At 39.3% G+C, this 23,395-nt stretch overlaps 1 protein-coding gene across 5 annotated transcripts in view; it reads left to right on the forward strand.

Annotated features, from left to right (window-relative positions):
- The window catches only part of LOC115218691 (cytoplasmic FMR1-interacting protein), a 72,764-nt gene that overhangs the window by 45,430 nt on the left and 3,939 nt on the right, over positions 1-23,395 (forward strand). For all 5 annotated transcript variants that reach the window (XM_036508515.1, XM_029788624.2, XM_036508516.1 and 2 more), the window contains exons 11-28: positions 864-1,078; positions 1,534-1,681; positions 2,447-2,600; positions 3,894-3,976; positions 5,087-5,160; positions 6,901-6,997; positions 7,704-7,780; positions 8,628-8,736; positions 9,862-9,981; positions 11,564-11,763; positions 13,060-13,147; positions 14,987-15,130; positions 16,505-16,595; positions 17,890-18,020; positions 18,472-18,550; positions 18,727-18,842; positions 20,181-20,419; positions 21,589-21,736. In XM_036508515.1, coding sequence (XP_036364408.1) covers positions 864-1,078; positions 1,534-1,681; positions 2,447-2,600; positions 3,894-3,976; positions 5,087-5,160; positions 6,901-6,997; positions 7,704-7,780; positions 8,628-8,736; positions 9,862-9,981; positions 11,564-11,763; positions 13,060-13,147; positions 14,987-15,130; positions 16,505-16,595; positions 17,890-18,020; positions 18,472-18,550; positions 18,727-18,842; positions 20,181-20,419; positions 21,589-21,736 — 2,313 coding nt within the window. The remainder of the gene's footprint in view (positions 1-863; positions 1,079-1,533; positions 1,682-2,446; positions 2,601-3,893; positions 3,977-5,086; positions 5,161-6,900; positions 6,998-7,703; positions 7,781-8,627; positions 8,737-9,861; positions 9,982-11,563; positions 11,764-13,059; positions 13,148-14,986; positions 15,131-16,504; positions 16,596-17,889; positions 18,021-18,471; positions 18,551-18,726; positions 18,843-20,180; positions 20,420-21,588; positions 21,737-23,395) is intronic.

The raw sequence follows: 23,395 nt of genomic DNA on the forward strand, positions 1-23,395 counted from the left end.
GCAGATGTTTTATTTTTAAGGAGAAAGCTAGACATGCAAGTTGAAATTCCTGCTCAAGCATATTAATCACTGAGTATGTATTGAAACAAAGATTGAGGTTTATATTATTTCTTATACTGGAGTTAAAATTATTTCATTGCAAGACATAAAATACATTTTTTGTTTTTTCAAATTTAGAAAATACAGTTTAAATACACATTTTCATCTGTTTTCATTTAATTATTGACCTATCCACCAATACCTTCCATTTACTGAAAGGTCCTTTTTCTCTGGAATTGCATCTCACCGAAGCTCTTTCTACTTGTCCATGTGATCTTCTCTCAAACTCCTTAAAATTTGAAAATTACTATATATGCTACTAGATGTCTGTGCTAGATTTCGCATGAGCTGGTAGTCAATTACTCTAACTACTTAAGCCTCTCTATATCTCAAATTTCAACCTCTAACGATTTAAATTGACCATCAAATACATTAAATTCAGCCACTCATTTGTTTATGATACCAAGTTAAAATTTATGAGACAACCTACAAAAGTCCACAGCAATCATTCTTTGTTTTGATTTTCAACCAGCATTATACAAAATCCCCTTTCCTTAAAGCAGCTGTCTTTTCCAAAATTCATCTCTCCTCAGGGCAGACAAACATTTTTTACACAAATTTTAGTATTTTGGTAGCACCAATCACCTCTAGTGTCATTAGGCACTGAGCTTCCTCCCCACTTACAATAGCTCAAGTTGACTAAACAAACCACCTTCACCCCATACACTAATACATTTTTCCTGCTTTTTTAAAAATTTTGTACCATCTTAATATTTCCAATACCATTTCTTCTGCTTCATCTCGACCCTCTTGCTGTGTTCCAGTCAACTCGGTATAACTACAGTAGCAATGAGAAGTTTGCCCTCATTGAAGTGATCGCTATGATAAAAGGTCTCCAGTTACTTATGTCTCGTATGGAGTCTGTCTTTATGGATGCCATCCGCAGACACATATTTGCCGAACTTCAAGATTTTGTGCAGCTTCGGCTGCGAGACATTCTCCGCAAGGCTGTTAAGAAAAAAAGTGATGTCATTAAGATGTGAGTATTTCAAACCCCTTTCATTCACAAAGTTAGTTGCAATTTTATTAATCCATTGGTCTATGTGCATAGGTTGTTGTAAATATATGTGTGAGTGTGTGCATGTTTGTATATTTGAGAACTGAAAATGCCTGTGATCTTTATTTTGGTTCTTAGTCCATGGCTGATGATTTTTTCCCCTTATACTGTGTCTCAGTCAAATCGTAATAAAAGCTGGAATAAGGCATAACCAAGATCAAATGCCAGAAATAGAAATTCTAAGTGGATTGCTGGCCAGGTATATGAAGCACCTTGCTCCATGCTTCAATGCTCTTAAATGTGTGTGTGAAAGAGAGAATCTTGTTATATATGAGACAGTATCTGTGACAAGCGTTTGAACTTTGACCTATAGATTCCCACCTCAGTTTTTAGAGGAACGGTTTTTGTAAGCCAAAGTATTGCTGCTATCTTTCCAGGATCATCATGTCTGTGAGAGACACATGTGCAGATTGGTTAAAGGGCAAGGAACCTCAGGATGACCCAGCGCTTCGGGGTAAAAAAGACCCTGAGAGTGGATTTGAAATAAAAATACCTCGTCGGAACGTGGCCCCATCAAGTACCCAGGTTTGTCAGGATGTTTCATTTTTCTCAATCCTAATCTCAAGAATGTTATCAAAATGATGTTTCATTTTTTTCAATAGTTTCTCAAGAATTACTTTTCCCGCTTTACTAGAATGTTCACACCAAAACCGTGATCTTGAATTGTATCACTTCAGCAACCATTACAAATGTAAAATTATGTTTCAGTGTTCCACTGTACATAACCAATAAGACACAGCTGATGTGATTTTGACTTATTCTTCTTGGCTCCATGTCGGTCAACATTGATAATTATTGTTTGGAATTTCTGTGAGGATCTCCCAAACGCCTCACACGATGTCATGCGAAGATACAAAATGTAAACATTCACACACACACATTGAGGTGTGTGTGTGAGAAGGGCTTTCATACAGTCTCTGTCTATCAGTTTCTCCCACAAGACATTACGCTGCTTGGCCCAAGGCTATAATATAAGACACTTGCTTAAGGTCCCAGTAAGATAGAGCCTCAGACTATTCGGTTATGAAACAATCTCTATCTGCAAAACCATGCTTGCTTGTTTCTGACAAAAAAAAAAAAGAAAGAAAGGAAAAATGGCCATAGTTTAGCTATTGACCAGGGGCTTTATAATAACAGCACCAACTCTTTTTACATTTATAAAAAATATCAGAATCTCTTGTATGCATATTCTGCATTACCACATCTTCCTGTATTTTACTCTGAAACAAACATGAAGCTAAAATCTTTGACATGTCCTCTCATGTAGCGTTTGTTTCCCTCTTGTTTCAGCTGTACATGGTACGCACCATGTTGGAGTCGTTGATTGCAGAAAAAAGTGGTGGTAAAAGAACATTGCGAAAAGATATAGATTACCACCATTTAATGAACATCGATAACTTCCACAAGGCCTCCTTTTTCTGGACATACCAAATTAATTTCAATGGTAACCACTTACATTTCTTGTCTTCCAACATTTGAAACTAACACACATTGCACACCTTCTCTGTCTCTGCATACATGTATATAAACACACCTATATATATATATATTTCAGTTGATCTATCAGTCGCCATGATAGATCGTTAGCCACTACACACATTTTTTTCTCTTCCTTATTCTGTGTCCCTTTCTGTAGAAGAGCGTAGGCTCGAAACGTAAAATACTTTTTCTATTCCTGAGCGTTATACTAATGCATCAGTTTGTTTTGTACACCACCTATCTTCATCTTTTGTTTTTTTCGTAAACTCTCCTTATATATATATATATATATATATATATATATATACACACACACACACACATACATATGCACACACAGTTACCTCATACCTTAAGATGCCACCTGGACACATCATCCCTACAATTTAGCTGTTTGGAGATGCTTCTGATTCATTCTCTCTGCTACATGTGAGTAGCCCATGTAGCTCCTTTGCAACAAGAACCTGCTCTGTGCAACCCCTTCTGTCTTGTACCTTAACCCCAACTCCCATTTACCATAAAGATGCCCCTCCTCTGGTCTCATAGACTTGTGAGTCTCACAGTGACCTTAGTAGTGCCAGTAGCACAAAAAAAAGCACCCAGTGTATTTTATAAGAGATATTGTAGCAAAATGGTGATGGGGGTGATCCCAAAATAATTTTAAATCAGTTGAAATTACATCCGTGCTGAGAAATAATGTCCTGATTGTTAATGACAAGTCTTCTCAGAAAGGATCAAGGGGGAGAAATCATGGACAAAAATAAATGGATATATATACAGGGAAAGTGTGAGTCTGTATTTGACAGCTATAATGACAACTCCAGTCTTATTAGACCTCTTTATCAACATATTGTCCATTCACAGCTTCTTAGAGTGCAAAACCACTGATGTAGTTTTAATGCAAAATTATTCACCAATTAAAATATTGACATTGAAAAATTTCTCAAGGTTACCTTCTGTTAACTTTTACAGGTTTATTGCACTTCAAGTGTAAAGTGAACATTTAAAATAATCAGTTGTAATTATAATAAATTCAGTGACAACTTTAATAAGAAGAACAAGGGAGAGAACTCCCAAAATGTATAGATTGCATTCTCACATTTGCATGAATGTTCAGGCAGAGGCATACAACAGATGTACATGCATATGTTTGCACCATAAGCACACACACACTTGCACCATGCACACACCTTTATGTAGATTATTGATGGTAAGGATAGACACTGATTATTGAAAATTGTTTTCAATTTTTCAACAGAATCTTTGCAAAATTGCTGTGATTTGTCACAGATGTGGTATCGAGAATTCTTCCTTGAAATGACGATGGGAAAACGTATTCAGGTAAATCGAACCCCTTTGCTGTTGCTTTTCTTTAACACCAGATCAACACTGATTGATCCGTAACGATAATTGTTTTCTTCTCCTCACTTAAGTAAAATAATGTAACCTGGAAGGTGAAACTGAAGTTATTTTGACATGGAGAAATAAGTCACTCAGTGGAGCAATTTTTAAAACATTTGGTTCAAGTTTACCAAAATTTAAACGTTAGCAAAACAGTAAATAAACATTCAGTATATTAATTGTTACGAAACCATAGAAACACTGTTTGGGAAGGGTATGGAAAATTGTCTGTTCATGGTTTGGACTGTCTCTAAATAAACTTGAATGACTCTTATTGAGTCTAGATGGCTGGTTTGGACTGCTTCATAGAACCAGTACCATTAAGTTTGGAATAAATTCTTCATGTATTTCAGCTTGTATCAAATACCATATTTTCTGGCATCTGGTGAGGCAAGTGAAATCGAAATCAAATTCGATGACTGGCATCCATGCTAGTGGAGCACCATCCGAGCGTAATCGTTGCCAGAGCAGCTGACTGGCTTCTGTGCCGGTGGCACGTAAAATCACCATTTGAGTGTGATCGTTATCAGCGTCGCCTTACTGGCACTTGTTCTGGTGGCACCTGAAAAACATTCGAGCGAGGTCGTTGCCCATGCCACTGGACTGGCTCCTGTGCAGGCGGCATGTAAAAAAAAAAAAAAGTCTATGAAGTATATAGTTTGAACATTCAAACATCATCACTGTCTTTCCAAATCTTGCTGCACCATTTCATGTGGAATTTTTGATCTTCCTTTATAAGTCAACCCACCTTTTGGGGTTGAAATATTCAAGTCATATGCCAAAAAATACCATAGATAAGTTTTTGATCAGCTTTAATGATTTTAGATGCTTAACATTATGACTTTCTGTGAATTATACATATTTTATGCTCAGTGAAGGAATCAAGTATATTTAATATATCCTCCATTAAGTAACGTCTTATCTTGTAATGAGAGTTCTTTAATATAAGCGTTATAGTATTTAATTCTTCAAACCTTTCTTTAATGCAAACTTTGTTCTGTGAAGTCTCTTCTTCAGTCAATTTATTGTTTTCTTTCCTTTTTTTTTCAGTTTCCCATTGAGATGTCCATGCCATGGGTGCTTACGGATCATATTTTAGAGACAAAGGAAGCTTCCATGATGGAGTGAGTCGTTCATTCTTGTCTACTATGCTTGTTAAATTATTGTACAGCCATGACAACCTGGTATCAATGTTTGTTTCTAGAAGTTGTTGACAACAGGATTTTCTCTTACCATATTCGCTTAGTATCTTCAATGGCCAATACACAGTACTGACTAAAGCTGTCAATCTAAATCATCCAATCGGATAAAGTCTGTTGTTGCTGCTATGACAGAAGATATACGATTGGCTGTTCCAGTTCTAATCCTCCAGGATTTGAGTGGCATCTAAGACTACGTTATCCATCCCAATCTTTTTTATATCATTCATTGTATGAACTTTTCTTAACGTGGTTTACCCTAATCAATATGGTATGCTTTAGGGTAAGAAATGTTTTAGTAGCTAGTTTTCTGAAAACTACTCCAAACTAAAGGAAATACACTAAAACGACAGCATGTTTTAATAAAGTTCAAAAAAAAGTATTAAACATATTTTTTTCAAAGACATTACAAAGCATTTGTGGAAAATATAAGTTTTCCAGGATTGCAAAATTGGTCAACATTGCATAACCAGCCCACTCAAAAGTACCTTGGATCGGAGGGTGACATGCCATGCCTGAGGGGACCTATTCAGTCAAGTAAAATCTAAATCAAAATAAATCACAATCAAATAGAAATTGTAGTTGTGATCCCCGTGCTGGTGGCATGTAAAAAGTACCATCCGAACGTGGCTGATGCCAACGCCATCTTGACTGGCTTCCATGCCAGTGGTGTGTAAAAAGCACCATCCAATCATGGTCAATACCAGCCTCTTCTGGCCCCGCCTGTGACATGTAGAAAAGCACCCATTACACTCTCGGGGTGGTTGGTAATAGGAAAGGCATCCAGCTGTAGAAACTGGAGCCTGGTGCAGCCCTCATCAAACTGTACAACCCATGTCAGCATGGAAAACGGACATTAAACAACGATGATGATGATGATCTGATATTAAAAACAGGATACAGAGGAAACTGAGCAAGGGAGGTAACTCTAAACGAATCAACCGACTGTCCTGGTATTTGCCAGTTGTTTGTCACCTTTACAAGACGCACAGCTTGTGGTCTAGTTAGTTATAAAATCCCACTGGGTTTATGCCCCATGAATTAACTTAGGGACCTCTTGTAATTTATTTACCACACCATTTTCTCTCTCTTTCTCTGTCATATATATATATAGAGAGAGAAAGAGAGGCAGTTATGCAACTTAACAAATTAAATATAACATCTTAGGTTTGCTATATGAAATATATGTGTGTGTGTGTGTGTGTGCAAACGGGAAGAAAGCAAGGAGTGAAGATTTTCAGACGATGAATAATTTAAGTACAGATATGTAAATAGATCAAACTTACAGAGAAAATTAAATGGGAGGAAGTAGGGTGTGTTTTAAGTCAAGAATCTCTGGATCTCATCATCATCATCATCATATATGTTCCAGTTCATCTCCTGAAATGTCTTTGTGTAATAGATACAGTAATCTATGCTTCTGAGTGTTCAAATAATGCATTCTAACATAATACAAGAAATACACCTGAAAGTACAGACATTGATATTTAAAATTAAACATCAATTTGCTCTGTTTTATATATTGAGATCAGTTATTTCTTCACTTCATAGAATTTGGTTTGAAGGTTTCTCCGCTCGCTTCGTTCCCATTTTGTATTCATTTTCGCATATTTACATGAGTTGGCCAACTCTCCTTACCATTACATTCTTCTCTCTCTCTTTCAGATATGTTCTCTACCCTCTTGATCTCTACAATGATTGTGCACATTATGCACTCACCAAGTTCAGGAAGCAATTTCTCTATGATGAAATCGAAGCTGAGGTCAGTGAACCACTGCTTTACTCTTTCATGTATAAAACAGCTTCTTAGCTATTTTAGTTATTGTTAATCATATCAGCCTTTTTAGAAGTTGTTGTTGCTATTTCTAGCAGTTCAAATGACTATGTCATGGTTCCCTTGTTGTTATGTAGGTGTTGTTGTTCATTCTAATTCAGCAAAACTGTTTCATATTTAAATTAAAACATTCCAGGTTAACGAGCTCAACATGCTAGTTATTTTACTGAACACCTCTAATTTGTTGATTATTTTCATAATTAACTGAAAAACATAGTGTTCTACATTAGAAATATTCCCCCAGAAGGGTTAAAGAAAAATGGTTTTGGAGGTTAATGAGAGGTGAAGAATAGGAATGACAGCTCCTGTGACCTTTAAAGGTCACTATAGATAGTTGATGATTGATACAGTTAATGTTCAGATTGGCAATTTCAGAGGGTGCTGTTGTTGAGGAAGAAGGATTGGTCAAAGTTTTAATGTAGGATTCGGGAATTGAGCTGCAGGAAGGATGAGAGGAGGATGTATTATGTAAGTAGTTTATTGAGAGTAAGAGGGACCATTGCAGTAGATGAGGCAAAAAGAGAGACAGTCCATCTGTGACCCAATAGTTGTGACGTGGTGACGAGTGAAATAAATCTTACAAGACTAAGGTAACCGATAAACTAATTTTCTGTCTTTTTTCTTCCCTTTTCAGGTGAATTTATGTTTTGATCAATTTGTATACAAACTTACTGATCAAATATTCGCTTACTATAAGCATTTAGCTGGAAGGTGAGTTGCTATTTCTCTTTTGCTGTCTTGTATTTTTAATTCTTTCTCCTCTTATTCAAATATACATCACATCACACGCATTCCCGTTTGCGTGTATTGACATATATGTGTGTGCATGTATGTATGTGTGTGTCATCATCATCATTGTTGTTTGATGTCCATTTTCCATGCTGGCATTGGTTTGACGGTTCGACTGGGGTCTTTGAAGCCAGAAGGCTGCACCAGGTTCCAGTCTGATCTGGCAGTGTTTCTACAGCTGGATGCCCTTCCTAATGCCAACCACTCAAGAGTGTAGTGAGTGCTCTTTTATGTGCCACCAGCACGGGGGCCGGAGGGGACTGGCATCAACCGCAATCGGATGGTGCTTTTTATGTGCCACTGGTACAGAAGCCAGTCAAGGCGGCACTGGCATTGGCCACGTTTGGGTGGTGCTTTTTACGTGCCACCATTACAGGGGTCCGAGGGGTCTGGCATCGACCACGATCAGATGGTGCTTTTTACGTGCCACCAGCACAGGGATTACAGCTACAGTTTCCATTGGAATGTGATTTGATTTGATTTTGATGTACTTGACTCAATAGGTCTCCTCAAGCACGGCATATCACCCTACAATCCAAGGGACTTATATAATGTGTGTGTGTGTGTGTGTATATATGTATTTATGTGTGTGTATATATATATACATATACACGTGTGTGTGTGTGTATTAAGAGACAGAGAAGAGCGAATGAAGATCATCTATAAATCTCGTTGGTAGTGTGTAAGAGAAAACAAAGATGATAATGGTGATGAGTATTTTTGTCTTCTTAATATTCAAGTCTCTTTGCATTTATTATTCTATTTCCAGTATTATGTTGGACAAACGTTTCCGAACAGAATGCGCTAGTGTGGGGGCAAAAATTTCTTTCCCTGTAGCCAATCGCTATACGACTCTACTAAAACAAAGACATGTACAGGTAAGTGGAGTTGGTTTCTTTGTTTTGATCTTTTGCCCACAAAAACAAATCTTTTATCTCTAATCAAGATTTTCACATGGAAAATCCAAAGGTGAAACCCTTCAGCATTCAACTCACTCCATCAAATCCAATGCTTATTCATTCACATTATTTTATTTTTAATTAATCATGAAACATCTTGTAGCTTCAAGTGTTTGATAATGCGATTACTTTATTTTTAGAATGGCATTGTGTAGTAGGTGTGAGAGGCTGGATCTGGTCCATTTGAACATAAAGCAAGTAGAATATTAGGGTTGGACATGGCTAGTTTGAATGCCGGAAGGTTAAATCTGTTTTTCTATTAAATGCTTCTGATCTCCCTTCAACTGATTAAGGACCAAAATCTTACCTACAGCTAGAATAAGAATAAACTAAATGTATTAGTTGCCGTTTCACAGTGCCACCAGGGCACATGCTTTCCACAGTTTGAAATATATTACTAGAGAATTCACACTTTCAGTAGACAGAAGTACCTTTTCACCTGCCTCCATCATCATCATGTTTATTTTAGCTAATTCACTTAGGCTGGATAGGCCTGTTCAGCATCATTTGGAATAACATAGCCAGGTGATATTAAAAAAAAAGGTGCTACTACAAGTGTCCCCAAACTATGGAACATTTGGTACCAGACAGCATAGAAGGAATAAATCTTTTAGCTTTGTTTCTGTTTTATTGGCTCTCACAGTCTGCAGTGTTTTGGCATCACAACCTGCAATGTTTATGTATTATTTGTGTGATAATTAAATTGTATATCATGCACTTTATTGGGTTTTGTTACATGTGCAAAAAAGGCCTGGGACACTGCACTACAGTGTAAGGAGTATGTTGTAGGAGTATGATATTTAAAGAAGGGGAAAATATCAGGCCATCTTGATATGAATAAAGAAACAAAGAAATAGTGTAAGAAGGAGTATCCTTACATCACCTTCAAAGACCACAAGGCCATCTTCCTCTCCGGGTCCAACAAAGCAAATTAGGAACAGTCAGCAAGTTCTAAGTATTCTGACATTTCAACAATAGAACCGCAGTGCCATTCTTATCAAATGATTCCAGATTGAAATGTTTTTATTTCTTGTTCTTGAACAGATTCTTGGCAGATCAATAGATTTGAATCATCTCATTGGACAGAGGATCAATGCATCACTACAAAAGTCCCTTGATATAGCTATTTCTAGGTTTGAAGCTGGTGATCTTACTGGCTGTGTGGTAAGTTTTTTTACTCCAACTTTGTTTATTACTCTTGTCATTATCTATCTTTTATCATCTGTTCTCCTCCCTCTCTCTCTCTTTCTTTCTCTCCTCTCCCTCTCCACTTAGATATATTTTTATGATGAACTGGAGAGAAAGAACTCAGTACATGAAATAGAGTATAGTTATAAAACGTACTCAACTGAAGCCTTTTGCATTGCTGTTTAATGTTTCCACATTCTCTTCAAGCAACAAATTTCGTTTTTCATGGAAAAACATAAAATATAATCCAAGGTGGCACCAAGAAGTATTCATTCCATTCCATCATCATCATCATCATCATCGTTTAACATTTGTTGTCCATGCTGGCATGGGTAGGACCGCTTAGCAGGCTGGAAGGTTGCACCAGACTCCAGTCTGATTAGGTATGGTTTTCTATGACTGGATGCCTTTCTTAATGCCAACCACTCTGAGAGTGTAATGGATGTGTTTATGTGCCACCAGCACAGGTGCCAATTGTGTGACACCAGTGTCTGCCATGATTGTGATTTTGCTCAGCTTGATGGGTTTTCTTCTCAAGCATGACATAATATCAAAGGTCTCGGTCCATGCCTCCGTGAGGCCCACCACTCAAAAGGAAGATTATTTAACCTAAATCCCATATATCATACTTTCAATTTACTGATTAAATCCGCTTAATTCATTAACTGCAAAATTAATCCATCAGTAGAAGAAATAACTTTCTTCATTGTTTTCAACCATAGTTTGCCAAATACCAAAGCACCCAGTCCACTCTGCAGAGTGGTTGGTGTTTGGAAGGGCATCCAGCTGTTAAAATCTTGCCAAAACTGACCTCACCTGTGCCATTTAAAAAACACTAGGTCCACTCTGCTGAGTGGTTGGTGTTAGGAAGGGCATCCAGCTGTAAAAACCTTGCCAAAATAGTCACAGAAGCCTGGTGCAGGCTTCTACCTGGCCAGCTCTTATGAAACCATCCCACCCATGCTAGCATGGAAGGCAGACATTAAACGATGATGATGAAGATGACTTTCTTGAGTTTCTCCATTTTCCATGAGTTACACTTACCACCAACAACCATTGTAGGGTGTTGCCTTTGCTGTGATGATACGTTTTGTTGTAATGTTTCTTTCTCCGCTCTTTTATATTTGATATGTGTTATATTTTGACAGTGAACTGGAATTGCTCTTCTGAAACTGAGACAAATGAGTTTGCTCTGTTTCTCATCTATACCTTTCTTGGCCTGTCTGCTAAATTTTAAATCAACCCTATATACAAGCTCTTTCAACGGAATTGTCTGATAAGAAAGCACTTTACAGTGACATTCAGGATGGGTTGATCTGGTGGTATGAGAGGTTATTCTCATGACTGATAAATCTTCTTATCCTTATCTTCTTACTGATTTCAAACAAATTCACAGTTTTCTTTTTTGCCCATATCAATTCAGTGTGATGGCTTACTGCTTGCTTCCACCAGACGATCTAATGAACCCGGTATCAAATGGTTTTCATACTTCTGGTGTTGAAATGTTAAATCAGTCTAATTAAACTTCCTTATCTCTCGTCTTTTTCTTTTTTCCCAGGAACTGGAAGGGTTGATTGAATGCAACAAGCTGGTTCATAAGCTTCTACGACAATATCTAACAATGAACGATTTTGATGCAATGTTCCGTGAGGCTAATCACAATGTTTCTGCACCTTACGGTCGCATCACGCTACATGTCTTTTGGGAACTCTACTATGATTTCTTGCCAAATTACTGCTATAACGCAGCCACCAACAGGTAATCACACACACACACACACTCTCTCTCTCTCTCTCTCTCTCTTCTATTATCTCACCTTTTTGCTCTCAGAAACTGATGTACTTTCTGCCTGTCTTTAACACGCAATATTTAAGAGCAGGTACTCTTATTTAACCCTTTAAATAGTAACCCATCTGATTCTGGTTCTCTTGTGCAAAGCCTCTTTTTTAAAGAATGCATCTTTATATTAAAACTGCCCATCATAATTTTGCTTCTTTTTTTTTTTTCATTTAATGCCCCAAACCCCAAATTCATCACCCCCCACCCCATCATTCATCATAATCATTTAACATCCATTTTCTATGCTGGCATCGGTTGGGCAGTTTCACACGAACTGGCAAGCCAGAGAGTTGCACCAGGCTCCATTATCTGCTTTGGCCTGGTTTCTACAGCCCTTTACAGAGTGTACTGGGTGCTTTTCATGTGGCACCAGCACAGGAGCTTCTTACACGGCACCTGTGTGGATGCTTTTGAAAAAAAATCAGTTACCCAAATTCTTGATTATTTTCAAAATGAATTGAAAGACTTAGGCAGTATATTTCATTTGAAATATGGTTGCGAAAGGGTTGAAATTGTTTTTAATACATCAGTTCAGCATATGGCACAGCACAATACCTGCTGGTGGTCATCATATTGGCCCTGCATAGAATCTATCATGGCCAATTGCAAGCCAGAGTTTATCAATAGCTGTGTGTCAGTGAGTTGAGCACACTGATGTGGTTATGTGACATGAGCCCTTGATGTTGTCATGGGGTGAGAGAGAAGGTACTGAGCCAGAAAAGGTGAACTGGAAAGGACATGATTACGACAGACGTGGGAAATATGGACTTTACAAGTAAGCTGATGTATTGCTGGATCATCCAATCCATGGCATCATAGACAAGTAGACATTAATGGTCACACAAACACACATATACACTGTGTCTCGTGTAAGGTACCATCATTATCATCTTCATCTCTTAATGTCCACTTTTCCATGCTTGCATGGGTCAGAGTTTATTGAAGCATACTTTCTACAGCCAGATGCTCTTCCTGTCACCAACCCTCATCTCTGTTTCCAAGCAACATAATAATATTTCCCTATGGCCTGATGGGTTTTTGCAGAATATTGCAAATAAACGACTGGTGTCAAGACAAGGGAGACACAAACACACTCACACACACACATAAATGTACAAAACAGGCTTCTTTCAGTTTCCGTCCACCAAATCCACTCACAAGGCTATGTAGTTTGTCATGTCTTAGCAATATTTTTTTTTCTTTTTTTTCTACTAGATTTGTGAAAACCAGGTTACCATTTGTTAATCAGAACCCCAGAGATAAGAACCCAAATCCTTCTTATCATTATGTCTGGGGTACCAAGGTAAGTCGATGTCCAGTCTTCTATTCTTTTACTGCTTCCAGTCATTGCACCATTCCTCTGCTGAGCTTCTGCCATCAAACGTTCTTAGCAGTTATATGGATATTATATTTACCGGTTAAATGTATATCATCATCATCATATATATATATATATATATATATAATCAAAATAAGCAACAAACATATCCAAGGTAGAGTAGTACAATTGTTTCATGCTACTTCATTTTATTAAATACTGTAAGTATTACATCAGTTTTAAAATGTCGAGCAATCTTCAGCCACATAGATTGCTTGACATTTTAAAACTGATGTAATACTTACAGTGTTTAATAAAATGAAGTAGCATGAAACAATTGTACTACTCTACCTTGGACATCCTTGTTGCTTATTTTGATTATAATCCCCCCATTTGATGTATATGAATAACACCATACAAAATTCTGGTGCCTTTAACTTAAGTACCATATTCATCTGAATCTAAATTTTGCTCAACTTATATATATATATATAAACAGTACTTATTTCACTGCTCTCCATTTATCAAATGGTTTTGATATAAAAATCACTTGACATGTCACTGGACACAAGCACACACACACACACACACACACACGTGGGTGTGTCTATGGCTGGATGTTCTTGTTGGCAACCCTAACCTATTTTGAAGCAAAGTAATATTTCCTCTCATCTTTGAGGCCCACATGGAAGATGGCCTACAAAGGAGTGTGTGAACAGTCCCTTTGTTTACAATCACTGCACAAATATCAAGACAAGGTAACACACACACACACACACACACATGATGGACTTTATAGTTTTTTTACAAACAAACATTGTCCAACCTGGGACCATAGTAGAAGACACTTGCCCAAGGTGCAGCACACTGGGTCTAAACTCAAAGCCATGTGATTGCAAGGCTAGCCCATGTACACTCACAAACACATACAGCAGGCTTCCATACAGTTTCCAACTACCAATTCCTGTTACGAGATTCTTTGGTCAGTTCAAGGTTACACTTGAAATACTCATAGCCCAAGGTATGCCTCAAGGGATCAAATCCCAAACCATGCAGTTGTGAAGCTAATTTCTCTCTTTCTCAATATATTGGTCGTCTGATCCTGTGTTAAAGGAAAACGGCTCATCACTGCACACACACACCTATACAGTTGTGATTTAATTCTAATATCACTTTCAAATTTTGGCACAAGGCCAGCAAGTTCAGTCCTTAATTTATCAACTCCAAAATTATGAATGGCAAAGTCAACCTCAGCAGAATTTGAACTCAGAATGTAAAGATGGACAAAATGCCACTCAGCATTTGGCCCGGCATGCTAACGATTCTGCCGGCATGCTAATGATTCTGCCGGCTTGCTAACGATTCTGCCGGCTTGCTAACGATTCTGCCGGCTTGCTGCCTTGACTTAGTTCTAATATCTCTCACATTTAATATGGGATGGTTTTTTCAGCATGTTTGTCTTCCGTTGTATGTTTTAAATCAAGCAAATGTTAATTTTGGAGGGATCTGGCAATAAATGCATACGTCTGGATGTTTTCTTTTATTCTTTTCTCAATTGCAGTCATCGGACTGAACCATGCTGGAGCACTGCCTAGATTTATAATAGTTGATTATATCAACCCTAGTATTTATTTTATTGATCTTAAAGGGCTATAAAAAACAAAAAAGGTGAGCAGAGATGGGATTTGAATTCTGGACATAATCAAATACCACAAGGTATCTTCTCTAATGTTGATTCTGTCATTCACCCATCTTTTCTGTCTTTCTGCAGGTTTCTCTTGTGTGGTTCCATCCATTTATGCAACGTTTGTCTTTGTTTTCCAGGCTCTGAACACTTCGTACAGTGCCATATTCAATCTGTACAATGGTTTCATTGGTGCTGCTCACTTCCGTTCCATCTGCCGTCTACTTGGTTATCAAGGCATTGCTGTTGTAATAGAGGAGCTGTTGAAGATTGTTCGTAACTTGGTAAGTTGTTGTTCCGGTCTTCGTCTGTTTATCTACAGTGAGCCAAACTCTCATCCAGGCATTGTCCATTCTCAAATAAATGTACCTGTTGTAATAGATGTAAGAAAGGTGGATAGCCGTTGTAGATATGTAAAGAGAAAGTGAATGTAGATGCCCTCAATGACTGGCATCCATGCTAGTGGGGTGCAAAGAGCACCATACGAGGGTGATCATTGACAGAGTTGCCAACCGGCTTCCGTGCCAGTGGCACTTAAAAGGCACCATTCGAGCGTGATTGTTACCAGCGTCGCATTACTGGCACTCGAGCCCCGTGCTAGTAGGGTATTAAGAGCACCATCCAAGCGTGATCATTGCCAGAGTGGCTATCTGGCCATGCCGGTGGCACGTAAAAGACACCATTCGAGTGTGATCGTTACCAGCATCACCTTACTGGCACCTGTGCCGGTGGAATGTGTAAAAGATTCGAGCATGGTCATTGCTAGTGCCGCCTGACTGGCCCCGTGCTGGTGGCACGTAAAAGCACCCACTACACTCACGGAGTGGTTGGCATTAGGAAGGGCATCCAGCTGTGGAAACTCTGCCAGATCAAGATTGAAGCCTGGTGCAGCCATCTAGTTCACCAGCCCTCAGTCAAATGCACAGTGTAACCTGAACATAATTTTCTCCCTATACTTTTAGTTATATATTTTAGTTCATAAGAATATAAGTGTACAGCAAGTGAAAAGAGGTTGCGGAGCACTGGTACTCCAGCATGACCACAGCCTCATGGCTGAAATGAGTAAAAGAGTAAAGACTGTGTGGTGTGATTTGAGGGAGATTTGGTTAATATTTTTAGCAAGCTAAGAAATTGCATAGAGCGCCTTACTGGCACGTGAAAAACAGGATCCGAGTGTGGTCATTGCCAGTGCTGCCAGACTGGCTCCCATGCAGGTAGCACATAAAAAAAACACCTTTTGAGCATGGACGTTGCCAGTACTGCCTGACTTGCCCTCGTACCGGTGGCATGTAAAGGCACCCACTACACTCTTGGAGTGGTTAGCATTAGGAAGGGCATCCAGTTGTAGAAACTTGGCCAGATTGGAGCTTGGTGCAGCCATCTGACTCACCAGTCCTCAGTCAAACCGTCCAAACCATGCCAGCATGGAAAGTGGGCATTAAACGATGACGATGATGATGATGCTCTCCTCATCTTAAATCGTTGAAAGAATTGGAAGAAAACTCTAAATATAAGTAATTATAACTTGGCTCTTGAAATGACAGACTATCTCAATGACAGTTGTAAGTTGTGCTGGATCTGGTCAGAAACATTAGAAACGTGTAAACTGACACATTTCTGAAATTCCCAAACTATTTGACCACATTTGTTCTCTCCAGCTGAAAGGTACTACGATGGATTACATCAAGACACTGATGAAAGTGATGCCAAACGTTTGCAAGCTCCTTCGGTACGACTATGGCTCTCCTGGTAAGTATCCTACTTTTATCCATTGTGTGTGATTATGCACTTGCTGATTGTAAGCCGGGTCAAATGGTTTAGAACCCCAACCATCTTCACTTTAGGTCTCTATCTCTTTATCCATCTCTGCAACTAATCTGCCATATATATATATGTATGTGTATGTATATATATATATATATATATATAAAATTGGTCTAACTTATGAGTGTGTGTGTGTAAAGAAGTGTAGGTTGGATGGAAACTGTGGAAGAGGGAGGCCGAGGAAGACATGAGACAAAGTAGAGGAGGCTGATCTCAAGATGCTGAGCTTAATGGAGGAGATATCAAAGAACCGAGATGACAGGTGATTCACTGTGCTCAAGATGACCCAGCCACTATTGCAGAAAGAAAATGATGTCCTAAAAGCATTCTGGTTGTGCTTGTAGACATTCTGCCCTGTCAACCATTCCCTACATCTCACTCCCCTTAGCCCTCCACTCACTCCTCTATCTATAGCATCACCTGGGGGTCTGTAATCCTTTAATCACTTGAGGGCAATATTGGTACTTATTACTCCTCCCCCATTATCCTTCCTCCCCCCCCCCCACATACTATTTCACCAATCACCTCTTGTTCTCATTCCTATTTCTCTCTCTCCTCACCCATATTCCATCTTTAACACCTCACATATCTGCTTTTACTCTCGACACCTTATGTATGCCATCTTGTCCCACCCACTATAGCCACCCTTATGTAGCCCTACATTTCCCTCCTTCTCACCACCCCTGCCCCTTCTCATCTATCCTTTCTGTCTCTCATCTTCTCTCCATACTGATGCTCCCCATGAACCAAACCTTTTCTACCCCGTCTCTAACCAAGGTGTTACTCTATAAAGTGGTTGGCATTAGAAAGGGCATCCAGCCATAGAAACCACGCTAAAATTTACAGTGGAGCTTGGCACAGCCCCGTGGCTCCCCAGATCCTGTCAAACCATCCAGCATGGAAAACAGATGATGGCATGGCTATGTTGTTAAGAAGCTTCCTTTGTGACCACATGATTTGGGGTTCAATCCTACCCTACAGCATCTTGAATGAGTGTCTTCTATAGCCCTGAGCCAACCAATGTTTGGGAGTGAATTTGGTAGACGGAGGCTGTGTGGAAGCCCATTGCATAAACAGTGGGGTACCTATGTACAAATAGTTGGTATCAATGAAGAACTGGGCCAATGTAAATGATTCTACTCTCTGCTAAGATTTGAAACCTTGTGCCTCTGTTAGAAATTGTTATTATTTCTGTTGTTGTTGTTCCTGTTTCCATTAGGTGTCATGGCTTACTACCAAGCACAGCTAAACGACATGATTCAATACCCTGATCTGAAAACTGAAGTTTTCCAGAGCTTTCGTGAAGTGGGGAATGCAATTCTGTTCTGCATGTTGGTGGAGCAATCATTAGTAAGCAGCATTTTTATTATTATTATTGTTATTATTATCATGATGGCTTTTCGCAGAATTAGAATTCATCATTATAATTTAAATGTTGGCAGAACCATTACTGCAAGACAAATGTGGGACTTTGGTCGTTAGGTCCATAGCTTTCACATGGACCTATTTCAAGTAAAAAAAAAAGAAAGAAAGAAAAGAGGATTGGAGGGAGAAAAGTATTTACAAGTTTTATAAAGTTTTGCTGAAATTGTTAACCCTTTAGCATTCAAACCGGTCATACCAGGCCAAAATATTTGGCCTGTTTTCTGTTGAAACTGACCAGGTAATACATCATTAATTCAAAACAATATAACTCAAAAAACATTACATTTGACAGAATAATTTGAATACTAAAAGCTGAAGTTGATTAACCGTCCATACTGACCCCTAACATCTGTCCCATGTTTTCTGTTTTATTTAGACCCAGGAAGAAGTGTGTGACTTAAAGCATGCAGCACCATTCCAGAATGTTATTCCAAAGCCATATATACCAATCAAAGGTAAAGAAACTGCCAAGTCTTTTAAGCCATCTTTATCATGAATTGCTTGATTTACAACTAAGGCCTTTTTGTCTGCAATTCCTTTGTTTCCTGATTAATCTTCTCCCACGTTATGTGCTTATTATCCCCTTCGTTTTTTAACCAGTTGTTCGCCTTTTTTTCTGCTTCTCTTGTAGAGGGAGACAGCCGCAAAGAAAAGGAACAGGAGCTGAAGCTTCTAATGAAACGTCTTGAAGCTAAATATTCCTCCCTGCAAGTGGTTAATGTTGTGATGAAACTGGGCAATCAAAAGGTTACTCTTTACTCTTACTCTTTTTTACTTGTTTCAGCCATTTGACTGTGGCCATGCTGGAGCACCGCCTTCAGTCGAGCAAATCGACCCCGGAACTTATTCTTTGTAAGCCCAGTACTTATTCTATCGGTCTCTTTTGCCGAACCGCTAAGTGACAGCGACGTAAACACACCAGCATCGGTTGTCAAGCAATGCTAGGGGGACAGACACAGGCACACAAACACATACACATACACATATATATATATATATATATATATATATATATATATATATATATACATATATACATATATACGACAGGCTTCTTTCAGTTTCCCTCTACCAAATTCACTCACAAGGCATTGGTCGGCCCGGGGCTATAGCAGAAGACACTTGCCCAAGATGCCACGCAGTGGGACTGAACCCGCAACCATGTGGTTGGTTAGCAAGCTACTTACCACACAGCCACTCCTGTTTACTGATTTCTATCATAGCCATCTTTTTTCAGTCATTTAGGCAAAGTAATTAAAAAAAAATTTTAATATTCTAGCATCTTCATTTAACGTCCATTTTCCATGTTGGCATGGGTTGGACAATTTAACAGGAGCTGCACCATATTCCAGTGTCTGCTTTGGCTCGGTCTCTACATCTTGGATGCCCTTCCTTGTGCCAAACACTGTACAGAGTGTACTGGGTACTTTTTACGTGGCACTTGCACCAGTGCTCCTTATGTGGCACCAGCACCGGTGTCTTTTATATGGTACCAGTGAGGGTGCTTTTTACGTGTATAGCTAACGGAAAGTGAATCTCTTTTGCTACAGGTCACTAGTCTGCCAGGGGCTAATTTTCCTCAGACTGTCTAAGTATAAATATTACTCTGGCTGGAATAGACCAAGCATTAATGGAGTTTAAAGTAAAAGACTTGTCCTGTAGTATGAACTTAGAAACCTATGGCTGGTAGTTTCATACATCATCCGTTAGTCATAGCAGTGTGTGTGTGTGTAAACATGGGATTACATATGTGGAAAACATTGCTTTCTTCTTGTTACCTTTCTATACTATAAATGGCATATTGACTCCAGTCTTTAGTAAATGGCTGTAATGTTAACATCAGTTTTATTATTTGATCAGCTGACTTGTCGAGTGGATCTTGTTTGTTTGCGGAATCTATCCATCTGTTTGACTATCCATCCATTCAGCTAATATCTATCGATCAATAGACAGATAGGTAGATCGCTAGTGTGTGTATGTACCTGCATAAATACATTTGGTTGATTGATTTGTTTATTATAAATAACCTCTATGAGTGTAACGCTTATGAAATGTTGATGTATCTATTTGTTTCTCTGTTTGCAGCAAGTAGAAATTGCCACAGAAGGAGACCTGCTGACCAGGGAACGTCTCTGCTGTGGCTTGTCTATGTTTGAAATTGTCTTGTCTCGTATTAAGTCGTTTCTCGATGATGAGATCTGGCATGGGGCACCACCCTCCAATGGTGTCATGAATATTGATGAGTGTACAGAGTTTCACCGACTTTGGAGCGCCATACAGTTTGTCTTCTGCATTCCTGTTGGCGAGAATGAATTTACTGTTGAGTAAGTAGCTGCTATTTCTTTTTACCCTTCTTGGCTTGTTTTCACTGTTTCAATAATAGTGACAATATGCTGTTGTTATCAGTATGGTCCCTTGTCAAAAGGACCTCTATTAGCTTTGCAGAATCTTCTTTCCTTCCACTTGTCCTGCAAAGAAACTCCCGCACTTGCTGCACACTTTGCATCCAACTGCACACACTATGCAAATCTCTTTCGAAACTACCTCTTTCCACTTTATCAAGCTCAGCACCATTGCACATGTACCTACCAGAAGAGAAAAGCACCTTCAATCACTTTGAACCAACAAGGCCACCGCTCCTTATAATCTCTCTTGCATTACCTTCAAACAATCTACCCCCTAGCTAATTCCTTGAACCACTAATCTCTTTCTCTTTACTGATCATTTGAAACACGCCACAGCTAATCCCATTCCCAAAGATGGTTAATTCCTCTGACCCTGCCAACCATCACCCTGTTGCACACACTTCCAATATGTCAGAGTCGACAGAGACAGCCATTGACAACTTTTCTATCCCCTTCAATCACTCTCCCTTGACCTTAACAATCACCAGTTCAGTCCCTGTAAAGCCACATCTAGTGGAGACCTTGCTGCTATTTCTAGTAAGCTGAGCCACTACATCCGGGCACCTTTGTTGGCTTGACCTTAATATATACATTTATGGTGACAACTCATCATAACATGATGAAAGGGATGATGTTTAGCCCTCAGTCAGTTCTGATGAAGCAGCCTCAACTCCAGTTGAAGGTATTCCAGCTGCAACCCTCCAGCTTTTAATTAAAATGAATTTAGGACTACATTATCCAGTGTGTATGATCTGAGGAAGATTTGGCTACTATTTCTAGCAAATTGCATGGCCAATTAGCAGCTTTCGTAATCTCTCCCTCCCCCCTTTTTTGTCCCCCACTCCCCTCATTCCTACCATTAACTTTCTTGAATATTCCTGTCTGCATTTTTAGACCATTATTGCTATTGTCATTAAGAGTACACACACACACACACACACACACACTCTCTCTCTCTCTCTCTCTCTCTCTCTCTCTCTCTCTCTCTCTCTCTCTCTCTCTCTCTCTCTCTCTCTCTCTCTCTCTCTCTCTCTCTCTCTCTCTCTCTCTCTCGTTAAATTGTGTCTCTATTTTGATTTCGTTGACAGAGAGTTATATGGTGAAGGTCTGAACTGGGCCGGTTGTGCATTGATAGTTTTACTGGGACAGCAACGGCGTTTTGAAGCTCTTGACTTCTGCTACCATATACTCAAGGTGAATAGAGTCGATATGAAGGACGACAACGTTAAAGGAATCGTAAGTTGGTTGTTTCTTTCTTTCTTTCTTTAAAATTTTATTTTACTCGGGAGGTCTGGGCAGAGGCAATCTCTATGAAACACTTGCCTTTTTTATTTCTTATTAGTTCACCCAACACTGTCAGTGATGACCAAGGGCATTACACAGGGGAGTGACGAGGGCACAGTGTTTCTGGCTGTGGCCAATCAGTCCTGTGTGCTTGTGGGAGGCCCTGCCAAAAGGTCAACTCACTGGTGGTTTGCTGGGAATGAAGGCAAGGAATTGGCTCAGGACTTCTTGTGTAGTTTGTGTTTCCTTTGTGCCCCTGTCTGTGTGATGGCGCATGGCACTGAAACCTTGGCATTGAATGTGAAAGAACCAAAGAGACCGGACACAAATGCCATTAGCCATATCTGTTGGATGCACCAACTTTCATCATCATCGATTAACATCCGCTTTCCATGCTAGCATGGGTTGGACGATTTTGACTGAGGGCTGGTGAACCAGATGGCTGCACCACGCACCAATCTTGATCTGGCAGTATTTCTACAGCTGGATGCCCTTCCTAATGCCAACCACTCCGAGAGTGTAGTGGGTACTTTTTACGTGTCACCGGCACAGGGTCCAGTCAGGCAGTGCTGGCAATGACCTCGCTCGAATCTTTTTACATGTGCCACCAGCACAGGTGCCCATAATGGGTGGTAACGATCATGCTCGAATGGTGCCCTTTTATGTGTCACCAGCACGGAAGCCAGTTAGCCGCTCTGGCAACGATCATGCTTGAATGGTGCTCTTGGCACCCTACTAGTACGGGCACAAGTGCCAGTAAGGTGTCACTGGTAACAATCACACTCGAATGGTGCTTTTTATGTGCCACTGGCACGGAAGCCGGGACAATAACAATGATAAGGATGATGGCAGCTAATAATAATAATAATAATAATAATATTGATTTCAAATTTTGGTGTCGGCCAATAATTTTGAGGAGAGGAACAAGTCACTCACTCAGATAGCCTAGTATTTGTGTGGTATTTTGTTTTGTCCACGAATGGGGCCTTGGTGGATAATAACTGTTCTAGTTTAGGCAGTGGACCAGCAATTGTGAGGGGAGGGGCTAAGTCAGTATTGTTAATCTCTGATCTTGACTGCTGCTTTATTTTCTCGACTTTGAAAAGATGAAAGACAAAGTTGATCTCAGCAAGATTCTAACATAATGCCTTTTGGTTGGGGGTAGGTGGGTGGGGGGTTCTTCTTCTGTAATGCAGTAACAATTCTAGCAGGAGCTGAACATACATCTTTCATCTTTTACTTGTTTCAGTCATTGAAGTGTGGCCATGTTGGGGCACTGCCTTGAAGGGTTCTAGTCAAACAAATCGACCCCAGTTATCGAGAAGTGATGGGGGACAAACACAAACGGACACACTCACAGACATTATACATTTTTATATATATAGACAGGCAGACAGACAGACAGAAAATTCATATAGACAGCAGTTTGCAATGTTTTACCAAAAAGGAAAACTATAATTGTCACAAAATGTGACTAGGGTGTTAGAAACACCTACATTGCTAGAAATAAGAGCTAAAGTCCTCTAATGCTGTAGTCAAAGCACATAATTGTATACATATATACTGTCAGGGACTGCAATTGCCCGAGAACACTGATCAAGAACTCCTTTT

This window comes from Octopus sinensis, linkage group LG13 (assembly GCF_006345805.1).
Source record: "Octopus sinensis linkage group LG13, ASM634580v1, whole genome shotgun sequence".
In the NCBI taxonomy this organism is placed as follows: Eukaryota; Metazoa; Mollusca; class Cephalopoda; order Octopoda; family Octopodidae; genus Octopus; species Octopus sinensis.